Source organism: Rhipicephalus microplus, chromosome 8, assembly GCF_043290135.1.
Source record: "Rhipicephalus microplus isolate Deutch F79 chromosome 8, USDA_Rmic, whole genome shotgun sequence".
NCBI lineage: Eukaryota > Metazoa > Arthropoda > Arachnida > Ixodida > Ixodidae > Rhipicephalus > Rhipicephalus microplus.
The window spans coordinates 77,578,118-77,601,290 of NC_134707.1; the positions used below are offsets into that span (position 1 = coordinate 77,578,118).

The following is a 23,173-nucleotide window of genomic DNA, read 5'->3' on the forward strand; positions in this document are numbered from 1 at the left end:
CATACACAAAAAGCAAAAAGTCCCATTTTTTTCAATGTTTCTTTCTGTAACAATTTGTTAGCTAACTAGGGGCAACATCTTCAGTTCAGTTCAGTTCAGTTTTATTTCCTTAAAGGCCCCCATTCAGGGGGTGTTACATAAGGGGTGGGATTACAATTCAAAACAGCGGAGATTCAATTAACATTGCAAACAAAAAATTGAATTAACATGGCAGATGATCGGTGAGGCGTTCCAGGAAGGTAGATGATGAGGCAATTGTGACAATGTCGTAGGGCAGGCCGTTCCAGTCTGAAGCTGCTCTGAGGAAAAACGATGCAGCAAACGTAGTGGTGCGTGATGGCGGGCGGGCAACTTGAAGTGAATGACTGGTGCGGTGGGAAATGCGTGAGGCGGCTGTTATCTTGCACTGGCTTTGAAGCCGTGACGCCCGCAAAAGTTGCAGACGACAGCGTCATTTGTTTTTCCTCCTCTCCGAGCCGGCTTTGACCCTTGAGTCCAACTGCAAAGCGACCGTTTCTTTCCTCCCTTCGCACGAGGAGGCATAAGTAATGCACGACCGTTGAAACAATGGGAAGCGAGCTGGCTCACTCCGAGAGCAGACAGCGTCCCGTCCAGAAGGGAGCCACTCTGCTATCTCGTCCGTCACTCCCTTCCTCGCGACAGTGCAAACACAGCGAGAACAAAAGGCTCGCGGAGAGTGAGGCGACAACAATGGACACTCGGAGATAAAGGACAAATAAAAGGCGATAGTATAGTATGTAGGCACACAAGCGCCCGCGGGACACTTGAAACACGCTCGCCGCCGTTCTCGTCTGTCGTTTCTCGCTCGTTTGGCAGACGATATTTTCGGTTCATGGCCTGTTAACCCGATTAATCTTCAGTTTAGTACGCCATGAAGTCAGTTTAAGAAGTTTAACGCGGAATGCATTATAGCACAGCCGTTTTCGTCCATGTGCCCGTCTGCTCAGATTTGGGTGCACGTTAAAGAACCCCAGGTGGTCGAAATTTCCAGAGCCCTCCACTATACGGCGTCTCTCATAATCATGTGGTGGCTTTGGGACGTTAAACCCAACGTATTAATGAATTCTCGCAAGAAACGCCACTGTACTTTGCGAACTGCGACGATAAGGAAACGCCCGTGAGAATGCGTTCGACATTCCATGGCCTTGTGAAGATGACGTTAGGGCACACAGATACGAGTAATCATTCGTGTTAAAGAACAAGAAAGAGGCGGTCATGGATCGAAAATACACGATAATCTCGTTGGACGGGGAAATGCGAAAAGGTTCTTGGAATTACGGGGATGCCAACAGTCCATCCGGGATTACGAGCAAACGGCGTGACATTTTAGATAAAGCCTACTCATTTCTCCCGATACGGTCAATCGAAGCCTTCATTGAGAAGTCCCAATAACTTTGAAAATATTTCGCTACGATGGTAACTTTCAGTGCGCAGGTCGCACGCCATTCAACGCTCGCAATACAGACGACTCGTGCGGAATCGCCGGTTATACGGACGCTCTCATTGTACCGAGACGTATAACGTATACACTCAGCTTCACACACTCAGCATAAATAGCACATGATGGCACTAGGGCCACTTAAAGTGCTAGATACAACCAGGAAACCAGACATTTTTCGTCCGGTTTCCTGGATGTAGCCAGCCTTTCACCAGAACTTTATTAAGAGTGTAGTCAATTTTTTTTCCTGTGAGTGCGTGAGGGCAACACCGCCTAGACTAGTGAATAGTCTAGGTGGTGTTGGTGAGGGACAGGTAGGGGGGGAGTTAACCACGCTTTATATCTATTTTTTTATTTTTTTTATTTATGTTCGTGCGTTTGTATGTGTGCATGTGTACATACGCTAGCAAAATTGAAAACTTCGGGGTGTGTTTGAGCCCCCCACCAACCCCCCTTGGCTACGCCCATGCACGGTTGATTGATATGTGAGGTTAAGCGTCCCAAAATACCACCCTATAATTATGAGAGAGCCGTAGTGGATGGGCTCCGGCAATTTCGACCAGCTGGGGGTTTCCTTAACGATGCGCCCAAAGCTGAGTACACGGGCCGGCAGCATTTTCCACGCATGGTAGTGAATCATATAAATGGGGAAGTTTCTTGATTACGCAAGCACCACGTCAACAGGACACTATATTCTCGTGGACGAGGTTGCGGAAGTGTGGTGCGAGTGAAACTCTACTTCCACCTTCACAAATTTGAATAGGACGCTAAAGAGAAAAATGATTTTCAATTATTAGTAAACCACTTTTTTTTTGTTCACAATTTTGAAGTGACTATACGCTTGGAGCGAGAAATGGCGTAAATAGTTAGTGCTGGTGGCGACGCCACCTTGAAATTCCCGCACCAAGCGCGCAGACGTGATAGATTTCGAAGGCATGGCCATACTGGGGCATGCGTAGGTCTTAATCAGTAAAAATGAAGTGAATTTATATCTGAGCGGCCATGGACTTCTTATCATGCCAAGTTTCGGGAGATTTCACTTAAAGTACAGCCGAAATACGACAAAGGCAAGCAGCTTTTGAAATCCGTGACGTCACGATGTAAAATATATCTGGATCAAAAATACACAATAGCCTCGTTGGACAGGGAGAGGCAACAAGGTTTTTGGAATTAAGGGGATGCCAACAGTCTAACAGAAATCCATGACGTCACAATCAGAGACTTTGGCGCGAAATTTCAATTAAACGTAAAGTTGACCTCCATACTCTCCTCCCCTCGTAAACTTACGATGGCGAAATTATAACGACCCTACAGTTCTCAAAAAGTGTACTTTGTCAATCTAAACAGATTCATTGTTTCAGTGCCCCTTTAACGGATACCTGTGCGTAAATGTGTCAGAGCGAGAGAAAGGAAGCAAACAGATATCAGGCTGCCGCAAGTTGATTGCGACATTAAAGCTGCGCAATTCACGTTGTATCGCTTTACCGCCATGCCCTTCCTCTCAACTGCCTTATATACCCCTCCCACTCCTCCCGGGTGAAACTCATCGCGCCGCCGCAATCAAAAGAGGCAGTCGCCAACGGTTCTTCGGCATTATTTTTTGCCAGACGTGCTCACTGTATTATTTTTCGAAATTTTGAAAAACGGCGGCAAAAAAAAAAAAAAGCCAGCTGCGCGTAGCGGGCACTGTCCATCCAGCGAAGCCGTTGACTCATAAAGATGCCTTCGCTTAGCCAACTATTTTAGCTAATTGAATGAAGTGGGATTTATATTATTGAGAACTAACCGACAAAGATATCAAGCGAAGAATATGGGGTGTTAGTACAAGTAATCGTAATATAAATGTCAAGAAAGAAAAAAAGTGGACGAAAAGATTAAGTTGCCACCGGCAGGCATCGAACCTGCGACCTTCGTTATCCCTCCGTCCATTTTTCTTCACATTCACGTAATTACTTCTAATACAATCACCTATATACTTTCGTTGACATTATTGTCCGTTAGTTCTTATGAATATCGTCCAACAAAGGAGACTATAGCCCTTAAATGTACACTTCTTCACCTGTCGATTGCGTATGTCATAAAGTACTTCACGAAACGGAAATATTTTCCCATACGCAGTAAACGAAACGGCCTCGAGAACGCAAAATCGTAAGCGCGGAGTAAGGTCTTCCGATTTCGCTAATTATTACTAGTGTTATACTTTCTCGCCTCTGGCGATTATTAAATACAGATTTGTTCGGCTAAGCCGATATACGGGCTGCTATCAAGAATATCGTGCGAATGTTTCGTGCGGCACGCCACATTCGGTCACCACGCGTGAAATTATAACCGCGATATTACGGAAGAAACGGCGTCCACGTTAAAGTCACTGTGGAGACCATGGATCGATACGTTTCTCGAATTCCGACTCAAATTTCCTTTCAGGAATCATCCTTGCATGAGATACGGGAAATGCTTTTTTTTTACAATGGCAGTGTTACGTAACAATTTGTTCACCCCCCCCCCCCCTTCCCGACCCCTTCTTCAACCGTTTTCGATAAACCGGCCATTGCGGGACTAAACGCCGTGACTCTGACTCATTATAGTTGAGGCGAGTTTTTAAGAGCTCTGAATCACACACATATGGATTAATTGATTGATATGTGGGGTTTAACGTCCCAAAACCACCATATGATTACGAGAGACGCCGTAGTGGAGGGTTCCGGAAATTTAGACCACCTGGGGTCTTTAACGTGCACCCAAATCTGAGCACACGGGCCTACAACATTTCCGCCTCCATCGGAAATGCAGCCGCCGCAGCCGGGATTTGAACCCGCGACCTGCGGGTCAGCAGCCGAGCACACACATATGGATACACTCAAAAGTGGAAGAAGTTGTATACAAAATGCTTCACCTTTAAGAGATATCACGAAGCATTTCCCTTCACCGCTTCGGCTATTGGGGAAGCAACCGCCGTCGCGGCCACCACTGCTCGTCCCTCGATCATTCACTCACGCGGAGGACGGACGTCTCAACGGAATTCCCGCCGACCTCGCTGAATCCACTCACCGTCGCACACACGTGTTAGTGTAGCTGTTCACGCACGCACAGACACACACACACTCACAGGTGCAAAACAAGACGACGTGCAAGAAGTCAACGGCATCCGCGGCGCACGTCCGCGCCATGCCAGACGTCGTCGGATTAGCGAAAGCCTCACACTGCGGAGAGGAAAAAAAGTGAAGGGACGGCGAAGATCCGGGGAGGGGACGTCGCAGGATACGACACGTGGATGGGTCCGGGAAGAGATACATAACAAGTACACAAAACGAGCGCGGCAGAATAAACAACGGCGCCGAACCATAAAAACAAGAGCGGGGGGGAGCGTGGTATGTAGGAGTGCTGCGAAAGCAGCAGCATCTGCGCGAACGATTCAGGCGACAGCCGCGGACGCTCAGGGCGCAACAAGTGGCTTCGCGCCGAACCGACCTGCCGCGGGCACCACGTGTCGTCTCTCTCTCTCCTTCTCTCTCAAAGAACGTTATTGGGGGGCTCCATCCACTACGTTTCCTGCACGGCTAGTTTGTCGTAACATTCATCGCCACGGTGCGTTTCAACGTGTCTAGACCAGCGCTCAGCACAGCCGGACCGGTGCTTTGTTAAAGTGCTCAGCACGACCGCGGACCAACACTTTTAGACACAGGGAGCAGCACTTTTGTAAAGTGCTCAGCACACTCGAACTAGCACTAGAGTGCTCAGCACTCCTGGGCTAAACTCTATTAGAAAGTGCTCAACACACCCGGAGAGCACATTATCGAGTGCTCAGCACTTTCGGACCAGCACTTTATGAAGTACTCAGTAAGCCCAGACCAGGACTTAATATGAGTAATGGTGTGGGAGAGTGAACTACGAATTACATAGTACGTGTAGCGATCAGAGAAACTCAGAGCAACGTAAAACAGTTTAAAAAAACAATATATACAGAGACATTGTAACGTCAAGATAGCTACATTGATACCATTTTACAATAGCAGGCGTGCCGTAGACCAAGAGTAAATGTTGCTCGCGCCAAGCGCGCAGACACTGATTGTCGCCTTCGTCGTTGCGGCGGTAAGCGATATCTTACGAGTCTTATCTATCAACCTTAAAATCAAATATGCACTTTCTACCCCCCCCCCCCCACACACACACACTAACAGCCACACACACGGACACATGTATACATGCTTATACGTTGAAGTCATATGAATGAGACATCTTTCGTTCAGATAAAACAAAGTATAGATGCGCGATCTAAGCAAGCAAACAAAGATTAGAAGATCTTTGTTTCTTGTCACATACTTCCTGTCGGTCCAAACACCGCGGCGAAATTAGGGGGCTTCGCGCATGAAAGAACGCCAGGCCGCAAGGCTGCTTCAGTACATGCACTTCAGGCACGCACTATACGCCGGTGAGGAAGTAAATAACGCGTTTAACCTCCTCAAAGATGCATCTATAGTCGTGACAGTTGGTGCTGAGAACACGACCAGTTTATAAATCTGCCTTATCACACTGAGATTGTGCCGCGGCATTTTTGCACTCAGCTCATAACAGCAGCTACAAGCGACCCGGAATCGAACTCTCGACGCAGATACAAGGTAATTTTTTACCATCCCGGACTTGAACGGACTTCAAATAAAAATGAACCCGACTGAGTTTACGTTATAATATAGCCTATAGTCCAGAATCATCAACACAGCAGCCTACAGGTGAGAAAGAAAGAAAGAAAGAAAGAAAGAAAGAAAGAAAGAAAGAAAGAAAGAAAGAAAGAAAGAAAGAAAGAAAGAAAGAAAGAAAGAAAGAAAGAAAGAAAGAAAGAAAGAAAGAAAGAAAGAAAGCAAGCTCTAGCCACCCAGCGGCCATCGGCGGTCAACCCTGAAGAGGTCGTAAACGAGGAAGGAAAATTGTATACGCAAGATCAGCATACAAAACTTCCTCCTCGTGCTCCTGTCTGCAGAAAGAGCTGGCCAACCGCGCACTAACCACTATTCAGCGAAAGATCTCATTGGCACGTACAGCAGCGAACAAGGTTCCAGCACTTTCTTGGGGGGTCTGCGCTAGAACACCCTTCAAGTACATTTGTGTGTGCGCGCGTGTGTAGTTGTTGGATCAGTGAATACTACTACTGCAGATTCTTACGTACATTACCATACACTTCTCTGTTATTGCGCAAGGCGACAGCATTACGAGGGAAAAGGGGGAAAATACATACTGTGAGAGTGTTTATCGCAAAACGCCGAGCCCCCTCTCCCTTTCCACCAAAAAAACACTGGTGCGATCATCCTTCCTCGTTGGAGGGCTGCTTGCTCGGCATTTTACGGTAAGCCGGTCGTTTGCGTATACGGCTGGCCTACCATGTTTCCTGGCGCAATATAAGCACCGCTCGGTTTTCACATTAAAGGGACCGAGAACTGCCAAGAACATGAAGTGAGATGATGGCACGGATGGAAAGATTGTCCCTTATAGAGAGTCAGACCAACCCTGTTTTTCTCGTCAGAGTTGAATTTTTATTTTTATTCCTTCATTGAAAATCGGTAAAAATGGCCTGTGGCCTCTCTGGTGGCAAATCATAAACTATCACGAATGCCCTTTCACGTGACCATGCGTTAATGTACACAGTCAACAATTTATTGATGAGTACTGAAATATTGTTTGATTCTTTACAGCAAAAGATAACGTTTTATAAAAGTATACGTATAAGCTTGCGTTAATAGTACGTGTTAAAGTGGCGCTGCCTTTGCGTGACAAAGGAGGATTAAAAAAAAATTGCTGGAGTGGAAATGATTGCCCAGGAGTGAAGCCGTGCCTTTGGCAAGATGGTGGCGGCGGAGGCCATCGTACTAGGGGCACGATAAAGTATCACCGTTCAGCAATCAAAAACGGAGCGTCTCCCTCACACGCCAAACGAGTTTAATGTGGAAACTTTTTCAAGTCACATAGTGCTCAAAGTGCGTCTTAGTGTTACTAATTTTCCTTAGTAAGCCTCTGATTAGAGGCAAAGTTCTTTGGAGATTCAGTCACGCGTGTGTCATTTTGTCGGGAACTACACCTTTCGATATGTAACTAACGTAACATTTACATTAACATACCAAAGCCACTTGATCTCGGCACTACCAGAAAAAAGGATGTTTCCGCCATCTTGGCAGCGACAAAAGCTGGCTTCACTTCTGCTGGCAAGGCATTGCGGGAGCTTCCACTCCGGCAATATATTTTTTTTTTCTGATCCTCCTTGTGCGTAACATATGCGCAGTTCCGTTTTCGATTACTTGGCTTGGCGACGCGGTACAAATGCAGGGAAGCTCTATAGAACCACACCGTCTCGTTGTAACGGCTTGTTATTTTCAAAAATAGTTGTAAAGCGCAGAATAAACGTGGTTAAGCATAGTTCCAGGAAATCCCGCGAAATAAGAAGAACAACAGCATGCATAAGCCACCAGAAAAGTTACCGGCATCGCTATCTATACTCAGCGTTGCCGGATCAAAGGACACTACCGCGTTCAGAGCCTTTCAGACCGAAAAAAAAATACTGGTTATAAAATGACTACGAGCTCTTGGGATTAACTACTGCAGCTACGATCACTACGAAGGTGTAGGCTTTCTGTTGCGCAGGAAAAGAAACTGGATCGAAAAAAGTCAGTTGTCGGTCCTCACCTTATACCCGTGACACACGGTCAAAAGTAAAGTACCACTTGCGGAAAGGAGTGGCGCTGATGACACACGGCACCGGACTACTGCTTTAGGCGGTGCCTCAGAAGAACGCTACAGAAAAAATGGCGCTGTTTGTGAAAGCAGCAAGATTGGAAATATTAAAAAGAATCTGCGCATGTACATCACATTCAGCGCGCGGGAGCATAAAACCGTTTTTTTTATTGTCTGGTGGCTTATAATGCGCATTCCTGTAATTTTCTTTCGCTTTTTTTGCGTTTTTAGCAGCAAATTAAGTTTGTCTGGCAACTATGAACAGTTGGTGTTTTGCTGTTTTTGTTTTTTGTCGTGCTTTTTACATGGCTGCGTCCACCTGGGCCAGTGACGGCGTGCCGCGTTTCATCGTGGTCCTGCGATGTCTCAGTCCAGAGACAGAGATAAAGCAACAGTTGAGGTGGGCCTGACTCTTGTCGCTGCGAAGGCAAGAGTGATGAGCCTCAAACAAAGACTCGTCATGTCATTTTGACTGCTTCCGCACTGTCCCCCCGAGCCATCAACCGCAAAAGATGGGCCTATGTGCGCAACGAATGCTGGTTCGAAGACACATTGCCGTTATTAGGAGACGGCCACTTTAAGCAGTGTTTTTGAGTGAGCCCAGCCACCTTCCGTTTCATTGCAGACAGCCTACACCCTTCGCTAGAGAGGGTCACAACTAACATGATCGCGCTAGTAACGTAATGCAGGCGTTTGAGAGTATGGACAGACTATAGGCCTTCACTTTTCAACAAATCGCACTGCTGCTGAAAATGAAAACATTTTCTCAGCGCAAAAAAAAAAAATACTGACAGGGCACCGCAGTGTTGCGACACGTTTTCTTCTATTGATAAATTAAGCACACTGTATGTGAGAGTACTCCCTTTCTGCCAGAAAAGTAGATGCGGGATCTGCTTTTGCGAAAAGGATCTTTCCCGGAAAGGAGTTACTCCTTTGTCATGTGTCACTGCGCCCGAACGCCTTTCCGAAAGATGTCCCCTTGTCTAAAGGACTTCAGGGTGCCCGTGTGTCAGGGGCATTATACCCGTGACACACGGGCAAAAGTAAAGTACTTAGAAGTAAACCCCTTTTGTCGCCTAAGGGGACCATTTGCAGAAAGGAGTGGCGATGATGACACACGGCACCGGACTACTGCTTTAGGCAGTGCCTCAGAAGAACGCTACAGAAAAAATGGCGCTGTTTGTGGAAGCAGCAAGATTGAAAATATTAAAAAGAATCTGCGCATGTACATCACATTCAGCGACGCCGGAGCATAAACTGTTTTTTTATTGTCTGGTGGCTTATAATGCGCATTCCTGTAATTTTCTTTCGCTTTTTTGCGTGTTTAGCAGCAACTTAAGTTCGTCTGGCAACTATGAACAGTCGTTTTTTTTTGCTGTTTTTGTTTTTGTTCCTCGATATGCGAGGTGCCCATGCACGTCGGTTTTTACAGGCCCGATCTTAACACACACTAAACAAGCAAGCGGGACGCGCGCGACAACGCGTAGCGTGAGTGGCCGTCTTATCTGAATGTCTTTGTGTCAAGTTGTCAATTTCGCTGTGAACTTGCGCCCGTGTACGCGGAATACCGGCGTCGGTGAGGCTCTCAGCAATCGCCTGGTACACTCCACCGTTGTGCTTTTGCCCTCGCAAGGCGTCCAAATGGTCCTCCCATAGCTTTATCAGCGCCCAGGTCTCCTTGTCAGTCCACTGGACGCGCGGTTTATTCTTCACCGACTGAGCCGACTCCATTGTTACAAGATACTACGTCGCCGACACAGCAACTGCCGCTGCCAACCGTAACATGATCGCGCTAGTGACGTAATCCAGGCGTTTGAGAGTATGGACAGACTATAGGCCTTCACTTTTCAACAAATCGCACTGCTGCTGAAAATGAAAACATTTTCTCAGCGCAAAAAAAATACTGACAGGGCACCGCAGTGTTGCGACACGTTTTCTTCTATTGATAAATTAAGCACACTGTATGCGAGAGTACTCCCTTCTTGCCAGAAAAGTAGATGCGGGATCTGCTTTTGCGAAAAAGATTTTTGCCGGAAAGGAGTTACTCCTTTGTCGTGTGTCACTGTGCCCGAACGCCTTTCCGAAAGATGTCCCCTTTGTTCTCAAAGGTGTTGGCTGACGCTGGCCAGCGCCTCCTCTATTTTTTCAGTGCCCGGGCGAAGGAGCGGATTTTAATGGGAAGCGGCCATCGGTGCTAGTGCGGCGTTTCGCCGCTAGGCGCCGCAACAAGAGTAGAGATGCCGCCGCGTCTTCTCTTGCGCGAACGAATGCAGCGGCTGCATTCTAAGCTGCTATACAGCTCGGCTGCATTCACATTGTTTCGGATATAATGGAAACTGGGAAACGAGAATCGTGAAGCGCTTGTTGTTCTGGACGCCTAGCTCATTTCAAAGGGATGTGTGGTTCGCGACTACTTGATCGAGCCACTCGCGCGTCGTCTTTCAGGCCGATAGAGGAGGCGCTGCGCTGGCTTGCGTACCGCTTGCTAAACCAAATTAACTCTTACAAATGTAATTAAAATGCTAACTCGTCACCGATTTCTATTTGTCGCTATACTGTTCACGTACTTTGGATCCCCGTGGCGGCTCGACGACGGAGCAGCGGGGTACAAGGCGCGCCGCACTGCGGGATTCAGCAGCGGTCGTCGCCTGGGCGTTTCCATGGAGACGGCAGACGATCCTGCGACCTCACCGCCGGGTAGGGCGAGGAGCGCCCTCGCACGAGACCCGGACACGTTCTGCGGCGTGTGGTAACGGTGCTCACGTTGAAGGAAGACTGGCTGCTGCGGCGGCCAACACTCTCAAAGGTGAAGTTAGCATATATAGTTGGTAAGTGCACGTACAGACTAATACCCCTGTCACACAGGCACCCGCGAAGACCCTTCAACTCCCCCGTCCTTACGACAACGAAGATGCGGTCCGTGTCACACGGCCACCCTTACCCAAACGAAGGTAAACGGAGCGTTTCGCAAAGGACGTTCAACGATCTCCCTTAGCAGCGAAACGAGATACCCTCGTCCCGAGCAATCTAGAGGTCAAAGAAAAATTTCGAGCAGTAAGTGGCCGTAGTGAAAGAATAATACAATTTGACAATATTAAATGTTCTTTCGCTGTAGTACTCATTCACAACGCGTGTTTGTTTACATATATTTACGCCCGCCATAGTTCACTTACTCTCAACACCGTGCCTCGCGAGTCGTGCTGGTCGGCGCACCTCGACCTACGTCATTACCCGCGCAATATCATACCACTTCCTCACGTCGTCCGCTGTGTCACTCATGGCTGAAGAACACAAAATGTGCACTCACGAGGCAAGGAAGCATAAGAACTTTCTTACCGAGCATGTATACCGGCAACAAAACAACTAAAAACACAATGTGGCCAGCAGCACTAGCAGCATCGCTACATTTACCAAATGCGTTTTCATTTTAAATAATTTTTAATGGTTTGTTAGTCTCTCACCTACTTAATAGTGCTTTTTTGTAAAAACCGCATAACGACGATTCACAAAAATCAATAGAGATGAAATTAGAATACATTTCCGAAAATTAAACATCACCAGCTGAGCCCCCTCGCGGCAACTGTTACAATTTTGTAATTGCCGTGTGACATTGCCACAACTCCTTCTCCGTCGAACCCCCTAGGGGAGATTTACGTTGACGATGTTCAAAGGAGTTTGGTGGTGGCCGTGTGACAGGGGTATAACTTCTCAGGTCCTTTACTAACGTCTCGGCAATTTCTTACTATAGTCACGAGATTTTTCAAAGCTAGTAAAAGCTGCAGTTACTGGCCAAATACGTTTCTTGGTTGTCAGTGGTTAACCAGAGAGCCACAGACTTAGTCAGACGCTTTCGCGTATATGGCTGTATTACTATGGCGACAGACTTATGCGAAATTCGAGTAACTTTAATTTTAATGGCTATGTTGAAATAACAGTTTCGTGTTATACGTGATGAGACACGAGTGTGCATAGCGTATAGGGCACAACAGTTCAAAAAGAAGGGATCGATTATTTCTCTAATTTATGCGGCTACTAACCGATACACGCTTAGTAGCCGCATAATTTAGCGCAGATGTAGTAGATTCCGAGGCCATGTAAAATATTCTACACGCGCGTGTACGTGGGTCCTCGTTCGTATATTGTGATTTGTAGTTGGTATGACAATTAGTTAAAACAATAAACAGTTATTAATCGATGTAATAGGGCAATGCCGAGCCATTGCGCTTTATTTGATGTCAATAAATGTCGCTCGAATAGAAATAATTTAACATGGCAACGCACACGGCGCTTTTTAACGAAACACGTACACCCCTAGTTGTGCGATTGTAAGGTTAGAAGGGTTACAAAGTTGCTAGAGCTGTTGGGGATAAGTAAAACAAACCAACGTGAATTTCATTACCTCCATTACTACCTGCAAATACTAAGAAGGCATTGTTGTATCCCCACCGGGGCACCGTCCGACGGAGGCAATGGGCAAGTTAGCACCGGAGCGCTGTTAAGAACGTCACGCTAGGCCGAGAAGCGGGAGGGTACTGTTTATTCAGAGAGCGCGCATTGGCGCGTAACAATGATTACTAATATAGCCGCTGTGTGGCGCCATGCGACACATCCCATCAAAACCGAAATTGGTCGGAGGTCCACGAAATGCCCGACAGCACAGGTATGTTTGCTGGGACTAGCAGATGCTTGGTTATTGTACAAACGCATTATGTTGGAACACTAACCGTTGGAACCAGAGATATTGAACTGTCAAACGTACCGTTTTATCTGAAAGGCACGACACGGCAACGTGGTCCAGATACCTCGAGGGCTTGGCTTACAGCCAGGATTTCAGTAAAGGGCACGGCATTGACCGCAATGTGCGTGCTTTCTGGAAACTACATTAATTACCGCTGCGTCACCAAACCCAACCTAACTTAAACACCGACTGACCTTTGCTGCTTCTGCCTCCACATTTCATTATTCATTGCCCCTCCACTTGTCAACCATTACGTGGAAGGCGCAACCTAGCGTGATAGCAGCGCTTGCGCCATTAAACCGAGATAAATACCCATAATATTTCTTATAACACGCACACTGCAAGTGTGTACATTATGCACCTACTGTAGATTTACTGCAAACATTGACACTGCACAGGAAGGGTTTACATCCAAGGATTTCGAGGACCCCTTGCAATTATAAAGACGGAGGGGGGGGGGGGGTCAAAAATTATTCCAACATGCAGCGTGAAACGGGTGCTTTGGTTGCTCCCATGCAGGGATTGGTGAAAGGAAAGTGGCACACCAATTCGATATCAACAGCTTGTCAATAAGTCGTGGATTCCATAGCCGCATTCAATCTGCTTCCAGCTATTTTTGCCCTTTAAATATACAAGCCTATAAAAAGTATGCTCGCCAGCGCATGTCGCATAAAACTGAAACGAAAGCTTTACAGTCACCTCACGAAGCGAAAAGAGAAGACAGCTCCACCGCAACGCAAAATCATTTGCTGTGAAGCACACCAAAAAATCAGACGGGGCCGCTGTCACGGGACATAAGGTGCTTTTCTTTTTTATCAGCGAGCGATTTCGCAGCCTTCTTAAAACCATTGCTGTACAGGTTCCTAATAATATAATTGTCGTGGTCTAACGCCCCAAAGCTACCACTATGAGAGACCCTATTGTGGAGTGCTTCGGAAATTTCGACCACCTGGGGTTCTTTAACGTGCCCCTAACTTTATAGGCAACCCCGCCGCGATGGTCTAGTGGCTAATGTACTCGGCTGCTGACCCACAGGTCGCGGGATCGAATCCCGGCTGCGGCGGCTGCATTTCCGCTGGAGGCGGAAACGTTGTAGGCCTGTGTGCTCACATTTGGGCGCACGTTAAAGAACTTCAGGTGGTCGAAATTTTCGGAGCCCTCCACTAGGGCGTCTCTCATAATCATATGGTGGTTTTGAGACGTTAAACCCCACACGTCAATCAATCTAAGTCTAAGAACACGGGCCTCAAGCATCTTCATCTCCATCGAAAATGCCGCGGCGCCCGGGATTCGATCCCGCGACTCTGCTGTACAGGTTTCGGTGCTGTCATTAAAGCTTTGAGAAATGTGGCGAAAGGTACGCAATAGCACTTTGACTTGGCCGAGTCAGTACATACTTGGATAGGCTTAAGGGCGAATTACACGAAGCCAAAGAAGACCCACAGAACACAGACGAACGGTCGTCTGTGTGTCTTCTTTGTTTTCGTCTAATTCGCGCTGAAGCCAAGAAAGGTGCCCCCCACCGCAAGTATGGTAAATTGATTGTATCTCATCTTGACGTCAGAATAAACGGGAGTTGCTTGAATGTATGTGTTGTCGAGTGTCGTTTGATGCAACATGTAGACAAAAAAAATAGAATTTGTCAAGTGCCTGCGGCCAGCGTAGATAAAAGAAATAAATAAATTAGTTATTAATAAAAAGAGCTTGCAGACTTGCTCGGAGTTTGTTTTACATATGCAAAACGGGTCCACACATGAGCAATGACTGCCAAGCGCAGTTCCATGGTACTTAAACGGAAAGACTCAGGTACTGTCCCGTTCTTGCGGCCATTCTGCGTGTGCAAGTTCGTAATTTCCTGCAATCTCCTTAGCCTGCAGGGTCCCGTCTTGATGCACGAAATAAAGAGATAATAGTCGGCGCTCGCGTGTCGTCGGGATGGGTTCCTTCGTCGTCCTGCTCTATTGCGCTGTTACTACCGCCACTCCACGCGCATAGTTAGGAAACGCAAAGACGAGAACGCGTCACATCAGACGCTTCCAAAAACCTGCCAGCGTTTCACTTCGCTGGTTTAAGTGCGCAGCTTGATTGGTACGGTGGCTCCGCAAATCAGCCAGTTCGGGTACCATACTGTTTCGTGCGGCCGTGTATGGATATAAATGCGATTATCACGACCGTGACGCTGTACAGTGTCCGCGTCTTATAACAGTACATACGGTTGTGAATTAACTGCACGAGCAGGACAACGAAACGTCCCATCCACGATTGCGTTTAATACCCAATTTTCATTCTGTAAAGCAACGACCCGTTCGTGGAATGTATTTTTTTTTAAATTCTGTACGCGCCCTAACGTGCAGAATTCCAGTTTAAAAATAATAATATTCAATGAATAATTTATTTACCAAGCACTTTATTCATTCTCGTCCAGAATTCCCGTTATTGAAAAGAATAATAATAACGTTATTATTATTTGGGACTCGCAATGCACGAAGCACTTAATTAACGGAATAAAACAGAGGTATATGGCATTACGCATTTATTACTTCATTGCATTATTAGAGCAGCGCGCACAGCAACCGCATAAGCAACGCACTTTTCTAAACAGAAAGTAACGTTCTAACTTATCGTCTTGATTACAATATTACAATGTAGCGTTCCCTCGATTTCGGTAACGTCGAGAAACTCGTATCGCCGCACGAGGCGCTTAACGCTAGACACCACACATTCGGCACATCCTATGGGAAGTTTGAGGGAGCAACCGCAAGCGTTGCTTATCACGCAGGTGAACTACGCGGGAAAGTACCCACAGGGGAACAGCTGCGGTGACGATGGGGTGCATAAGAGCCCGCGATAAGATTATCCGTAACACGCGCTACAAAGACACTGGCGAGAGTCTTCGCCCCTATAGTGGACAACTTCGCCGCTGCGCTAACGCGATTACGCTCTCATGAAAAAAAAATCCATAAAGACCTGACCCCACGTATCCATTGGAATGCGTCGGCGCGAGTCATTTTGAACGCGGAGCCGCGCCCTCTTCGTAGAGAGAAGTGGGGGCGTGGCTTTCTGACGCGGCGCCGCGCCCCCTCCCTGTAGAGAGAGCGTGGGCGCGTGACTTCACGTAGTCACGCGCCCACTATTTCTATATATCCGTACAGAGAAACCCCACGTACTAGTTGCAGTGCGTCGGGGCTTGTATTTTTGACCAAAAGCCTGACCCCACTGATCCGTCGCAGCGCGGCGCCGCGTGCTTTTTTGACGCGGCGCCGCGCCCACCTCTCTACAGAAAGAGTGGGCGCATGACTACGTGAAGTCACGCGCCCACACTTTCTGTATAGGGAGGAGGCGCGGCGCGTGAATACGTTAAGTCACGCGCCCACACTCTCTGTGGGGAGGGGGCGCGGTGCCGCGTCAAAAAGCCACGCGCCCACTTCTCTGGTGGTGGTAGTGGTTAGAAGATGAGAAAAGGTTGCACAAATTGGGTGTCTTTTCTCATCTTCTAACCACTACCACCACCAGTGAAGTGGGCGCGTGGCTTTTTGACGCGGCACCGCGCCCCCTCCCCACAGAGAGTGTGGGCGCGTGACTTAACGTAGTCACGCGCCCACTCTTTCTATAGAAAGGTGGGCGCGGCGCCGAGTCAAAAAGGCACGCGCCGACGCGCTGCGAAGGATCAGTGGGGTCATGCTTTTCGTCAAAAATACAAGCTCTGACGCGCTCAACTGGTATACGTGGGGTCAGGCCTCAACTTCCTCGAACTGACGCACGACACAGCAATCGAGAAGAGTAAAATATAATTACACGGCCATTAACGCAAGCTTAAAAGCAAGAAAACTAATGAAGAGTCACGTATCCAATCGCAAGATAAAATTACACGCGTGAGAACAGCAATAAATCACTTAAATATTATTAACAAAACATCATACAGCGCATCATAATCATACAGCTGCAATCGTAGTGAGAATAATTGCATAGCTGCAAAGTGACAATAATTGTTGGACGTTTTTTGTTCTAAAACGACTATATGAGTATGAGAGACGCTGCTTAGTGGGGGCTCCGAAGATTTCGACAAATTGGGGGTTCCTTAACGTGCACCTAAATCTGCAGGCACACGGGCCTCTAGCGTCAAGTGACTCAAAGCGAGTTGCTGAAAGGGTCCCCATAATAAAATTGTCTACATCCGTGTACAATACAACCGGTGTAAAATGGTCTTATATACATAGAAAGAAAAAAAGGGGGCAAAACATTGTGCAACGCCTTAAAAACTAAGCTACAGAAAATGTTAAAGAAAGCACTAAAAAAAAGAAGAAATATAATCGTACACAATATAAAGAAAATCAACAAAATAACAATTATGCAAATGTAACACTTAAAATTTAAGAAAACACTAAGTGATTTCACAACAAAAAAATAACGAAAAAAGGGCGACTCGTACTGCAGGACAACGCAGAAAAGGTACTCAACAATTCGAAATACGGAGAGAATAAACGGCATTGACTTATGAAAGATATCGATGTTTTTATTAAAACGTGCCCTATAAATACGGTCTTCGTACAGTATAAATACTGTATAAATATGGCACAGTGTTAAGATATTATTAACAGTACGAATGTAGAATGACCTAGAATAATTATTCCTTCAGTTTGTGGGTAATCGCACGGTTTCACGAATATATACGTATCAATTAGGGAGTAAGAACTCCGGCATCTTTAGATCGTCCTTTAAACAAAAAACGTGGCTGATCCCCATATATAGGAATAGTTATAGCACGAAAGTGAAACGTGTCATTACAGAAGTACTTGGGCACTTAGCATTTTTTTCAACAACAGTAACAAATTTCAAAAGTCACGTTAAGAACGACAAACAGCTCGAAACTTCCAGCGCATACCTCAAGCAGAAAGCACGCACGAAATAAATGCATACACAGGATAAGAGCGGACTAACAACTGTGACTAGTCGACACTTAAAGCGTGTTCAAACAGAAAAAAAAGAGACGCACGAAACGAGCGGACAAGTAAACACAGGACGGGTGGGAACAACTGCCACAATTCTTCCTGCGTCGTGTGTCGGCAGCGTGCTCCATTCGTAAACGCTGCCGTGGCAGCGTGCTCCTTAAGTAAACGCGGCCGTGGCAGCGTGCGAGTGCGTCAGCGAAGCCGTGGTGAACCCCGGCATAAAACACTTTCGCGTTAAAATCAACGTACTAATAGCGCAAAACTTGCATGCCTCTCTGAATACCGAATTTTCTCGCATACAACCCGCACCGAAATACGAGAAGATGTGCTTAAAAAGTAGGGGGTGCTTGTTTTATGCCGAGGTTAAATGTACATTTTTTTCTTTTTTTTGTAGAGTTGGAAGTCGGAGATGCGAGTCATGTGCGAAAAAAGTACGGTGTCCAACGCATCTTTGCTGATGTGCTCACGATATGCGTTATCTAAGCTTTTACATGTTGATGCCCAACGCTTTCTGGTTAACATACTTCAGACGTTACTGGCAGAGGCATTTCGTATTGATTGATTTAATAAACCTCAATGTGTTACACAGCGGGGCGGTGTTGCAAGTGGAAATTGGTAATCTAAAATTTAACAACAATAAAAAAATACCATAGTGCCACTAAGTTCTCGAAAATACGAATTCGCCAAACAGGGATGGCAGAAGAAAAAAAACGGAGTGAGGGTTGGAGGAACAAACATGGCTAGACACAGCAGTCACGTTGTATTATGGGATAGCTGCATGCAACTACCATTGATTACGTTTCGCAGTTGAGTTCCTCAAGTTGCTGTACACACCAGAAAAAATTACCATGTAGGTGCACTCAGAGGCAAGAAGAAAACTTCAATAAACGCAATTCAATGCAGACTCCACTTTTTTTTTCTTCATCTCAACAAGATGTTCTTTTCCGACTTTATTTTTTTCTTGCTAAATTTCTCCCGTAGAGCTTCTGCTAGTCACGAACATTTATTGGCCCATTCCCCACGCTTACTTCCAATACGATTGTCTGAATTCCATTGAATGAATTAACGTAAGCTTACATTTTGCGCAGAAGAAGTATCTACACTGTCGCAGTTCACTCCCCAACTAAGACAAAAAATATGGTGAGGCGAGAAAACCGGCATAAAATAAAATGCCTCGGCCTGTGCCACCGAAGTGTACCATTCTTTCCCCTTCCAAGGGAGCGCAAATTCCTCGACAAAGTAACATTTTGTGCGCGAATGCTGTCAGCTCTAAAGGTACGTCGCCATTCAAAGAGACATCACAGGCTACGGGGGACAATACAAAAGCGTTGAACCATACACTGTTACAAATTCAAATCCTCATCGCCCCGTCGCAACCTGTTCTCTTCCCTTTAAAAGCAGGCAGCACTACCCACACCAGCGGGGTCCTCTGCAGCCAAATTCAGACAGAGTGGGGGTAGGACAAACAAAGCGATTTGATTTTAGTATTTATAGTTGCCCTAGAGATAACTAGCAAACCCAGACCACCCTCGCGACACCGCCGTGTTTGTGGCATCTCTTATCCTCGACTTTCGCGCCGTTTCTGCATTAACTATTATTAATCAGTGAAAAAATGCCACCCGTGTAGGCCATAACAGCGCCTCGTAAGCGCTGCACGCAACTATCGAAGACATCACCACGGGTTGCGTCGGAGGAACAAAACAGCTGCGGGCTTCCAGCAGCCCGCGGCACTGCAGTGCACGGAAATAGCGCCGACCGCGGGCCCGAAGCCCCGCCCCCTCGTTTTCCTCCTCGCCTTCTCGTTCAGACGAGTAACGGCCGCACGCGCCGCCAGAGTGCGAAGACTGGTGCGCCCTCTAGCGGGACGCATCGAAATATGCCAGCTGTGACCGTTACACGTCGCAGGGGGTGGCTTATGCCTTTGAAGAGAGAGAGGATTCATAAGGGCGGACGGGAGAGAGATATCGGCCACCTGTGCAAAGAGCACGGTCACGGCACGGCGGATGTGGCAGCATCGGGCGTGATGAGCAAGGCGGCGGAGGCGTTGCACCGTACAATTCGAGCTTTCGCGTACAGTGTTTTCAAGAATGGACATATTACGAAATGCGAAGGAAAAAAGGGGGAATCTGCCCGAAAATCTGCGCGATAACGCAATGACTAACGTTTTCTCATCGCCCGGAAGCCATACCCCGCGACACAAATTGTACACGTAACGCCAGAAATATAAGCGAGGACCGCGAGCGAGAGATAAAAAAATTGGCAAGACCACGCCCCATATGGAAAATGGGGGCAAGCGATGTTTGCATGGGTGTAGGCACACATCTTGATCCCCCCTTGAAATTCCCGCCATCCTTTGCGCAGCCATGACGTCATCTTGCATACCACACACTCACTGGCCGCGGAGACTGCGAACACCGTTTCGGCCGCGAAAAACCAGCGCTAGCGCGCAAAAAGTTCGCAGCGAAAAAAAAAAAAAACGCGCGCAAGAAGCGATAGGAACAAAAATAGAAATAAAAACTAACCCCACCAAGCAGACGCGCAAAGAAGCAGACGCTAAAGCGCGCGTAAAACCGGCTGCAACCGGTTTACCGACGCGCTGAAGGGCCAGTTACCCCGCTGCTTTTCGGCCAGTGATACTCTCAAGTGGCCCTAGCATCGCCGTCTAATAAAGAGACGTTGGCTCAAGCGCGCTTCCGTAAGACACCTGGGCTGTAAGACATTTTGGGCTGTAAGATATTTTGGCCTGTTCAACCAATGTTTTCTTGCTTTTTGTAAGCCACGACACATCGTGCGCACCAACGCAATCGTTTTCATTCGTATGCCCAAACCATAACACTGTTCGTTTGGCAGTCAAAGACACAAAACACATAAGTTACCTGCCCAATAGGGCGACCTTCAACCCCCATCCGTAAAATATTCTATACTTATTGTCCTCCACCTCACACAAAATTAGATCGAAAATAGGCGCCAGAGTGGCAAAAATTACAAACTCATTCTTTTCCCAGCCCTGCTCGGTTACACAATATGTTTTCATCAATTTACCCAAACTCGATATGTAAAGCCTGTAAAGTAGAAGCGGCCTCCCTAAGCCACATGCTCTGGGAGTGTCCCGAGAAAACTTCCCACAACCTCTCCGGGAGCGCTGGCGTACAATGCTGCTCAGCTCCGAACTAGAACACCAGACCTAGGTTATCCAGCAGGCCAGGGAGGCTATTAGAAGACAAGGCCTTCCATCCTCCATCTGAGCGGTCTGGCCCGGACCAGCAGCTAGCCGGATTTCACAATAAAGTTGTTTCCTTCATTGCCTGAAAACGCGAAATTAAACGACACGACGACAAGCCGGCTGAAGGAATTAAATAAGAGTTCAACACGGATATTGAACGGCGGGGGTTCCCGCAAGTGATATCACCAGGTATTTCGTGAAAGTTTGTATGTCTTATCCACAAGCAGGAAAAAAAAAACTGCTGTTTTAGCTTGTTCCACCAGTGGTACAAGGGGCATTTCTGTCCTATATATCGATCCTGAAAAGGCTAATTTTTCCAAGTAGAGGCAGTTATTGTGACCTTAATAATCTTTCTATATATCCGCAAGGTGCGTAACACATAGCACACGAGTACCAAAGCAATGTCAGTGTCGGTACGAGCATGTTTTTGGTTTACAGGTCGCTCAACAGGTTTATGGATGGAAACTTTACAGGTTACGAAAACGAAGTGAATAATAATAATAAAAGAAAAGCAACGAATGCGACAGCATCAAATCGCAATGTCACGCGATGTAAGGCCCCTGCAGCTAAATAATATATAATAATTATTGCGGTAACCGTACGAAAACCACCTTATACGATTATGAGAGACGCCGTAGTGAAGGGCTCCGGAAATTTCGACCACCTGAGGTTCTTTAACGTGCACTTAAATCTAAACACACAGGCCTAAAGCATTTTCGCCTCCATCTAAAATGCGGCCTCTACGGCCGCGATTCGATCCTGCGGGTCAGCGGCCGAGTGGCTTAGCCACTAGACTACCGTGGCGAAAGCAGCTAAATCCTTCCGGATCCCATCTCGCTCAGTAAGCTCTAGGCAACGGGAATACTGGAACATGGCCCCCGAGATTGGAGGCCATGACAGGAATACGGCCACTCAATGGCGCTAAGCGCCCACAGCGCAGCGCCTATAAAGTCCCTAGAAAAAGAGAAAAAAAAAACTATTTCTAGGGACTTCCAAGCGCTTACAACGGTACACGCTACCACTACCGTTACTACGCGTATTTCAATACCCAGACGGTCACTGCTGTGACATGGTCACTAAGGTGAAGCGATTAATTACCGCAAAGCTAATAAGAGTGCGTATTCAGCACAACCAAACGAGATGTAAACGAAGAAGTGCTTCCTGGGCCGGGTGGCTTTTGTAATTACTTTTTTTTTTCCTTTTTAAATCCGGAGAAGTGGATTATTCAAGTGGAAAAGCTAGAAAGGCTAGTTGCGTAAAGGCATATACAACATGTAATCAATACTTCTGGTATCTGTTTAGAAAATAAAACAAATAATAATGTGCGTTCGGTCTACCAATAAACAAACTAAGAGCATTTGAAGAAACTCCTGCATGCCCCGCCGCGGTGGTCTAGTGGCTAAGGCACTCGGCTGCTGACCCGCAAGTCGCGGGTTCAAATCCCGGCTGCGGCGGCTGCATTTCCGATGGAGGCGGGAATGTTGTAGGCCCGTGTGCTCAAATTTGGGTGCACGTTAAAGAACCCCAGGTGGTCGAAATTTCCGGAGCCCTCCACTACGGCGTCTCTCATAATCAAATGGTGGTTTTGGGACGTTAAACCCCACAAATCAATCAAGAAACTCCTGCATCGAAAGAAGAAATGTAGGCTCCAGGCAGTACCCCTTCGAGGGAAAAGGCATTGCCTCGGGCGTGTTTCGTGATAAAAGGCATTTCCATCAGTTCAAAGAACCTGGCGCGTCGCAGTTCAAAGTACACTCGCCCTAAATGACGATAAACGTTCGTCTTACTGCTGCGAAAAAAAAGAAGAAAAAATGTTAATAAAACTCGACATCAATTGAAATGCGGAGCGTCGTTTCCCAGCAATTCTGGCGCCGAAGCAGCTATATAAAAAAAAAATCTGCAATGCGTACACCGACACCTTCGCTATAGCGTATATCATAGAGTTTCCCAATATACACTAGAGGGAACTCTGGCGCTAGTGTCTATGGGAGCCGCAACGCACGGCGCTTCAGCGAGCATGGGAATGATGGGTAGTACACACATTTGTCTAAACTTCGTACTTCTGGCCTGCCTTTGGCTCCGTTTGT

At 47.0% G+C, this 23,173-nt stretch overlaps 1 protein-coding gene across 6 annotated transcripts in view; it reads right to left on the reverse strand.

The window, feature by feature from the left end:
• Positions 1-23,173, reverse strand: part of LOC119186388 (uncharacterized) — a 76,178-nt gene that overhangs the window by 35,221 nt on the left and 17,784 nt on the right. The window contains exon 2 of one of the 6 annotated variants that reach the window (XM_075872177.1): positions 10,744-10,913. The exons of 4 other annotated variants lie outside the window; for them this stretch is intronic. In XM_075872177.1, the coding sequence (XP_075728292.1) occupies positions 10,744-10,913 (170 nt within the window). Of the gene's footprint in view, positions 1-4,352; positions 4,969-10,743; positions 10,914-23,173 lie in introns of those variants that run through there. One more of the 6 variants, XM_037435022.2, reaches the window with a different exon arrangement.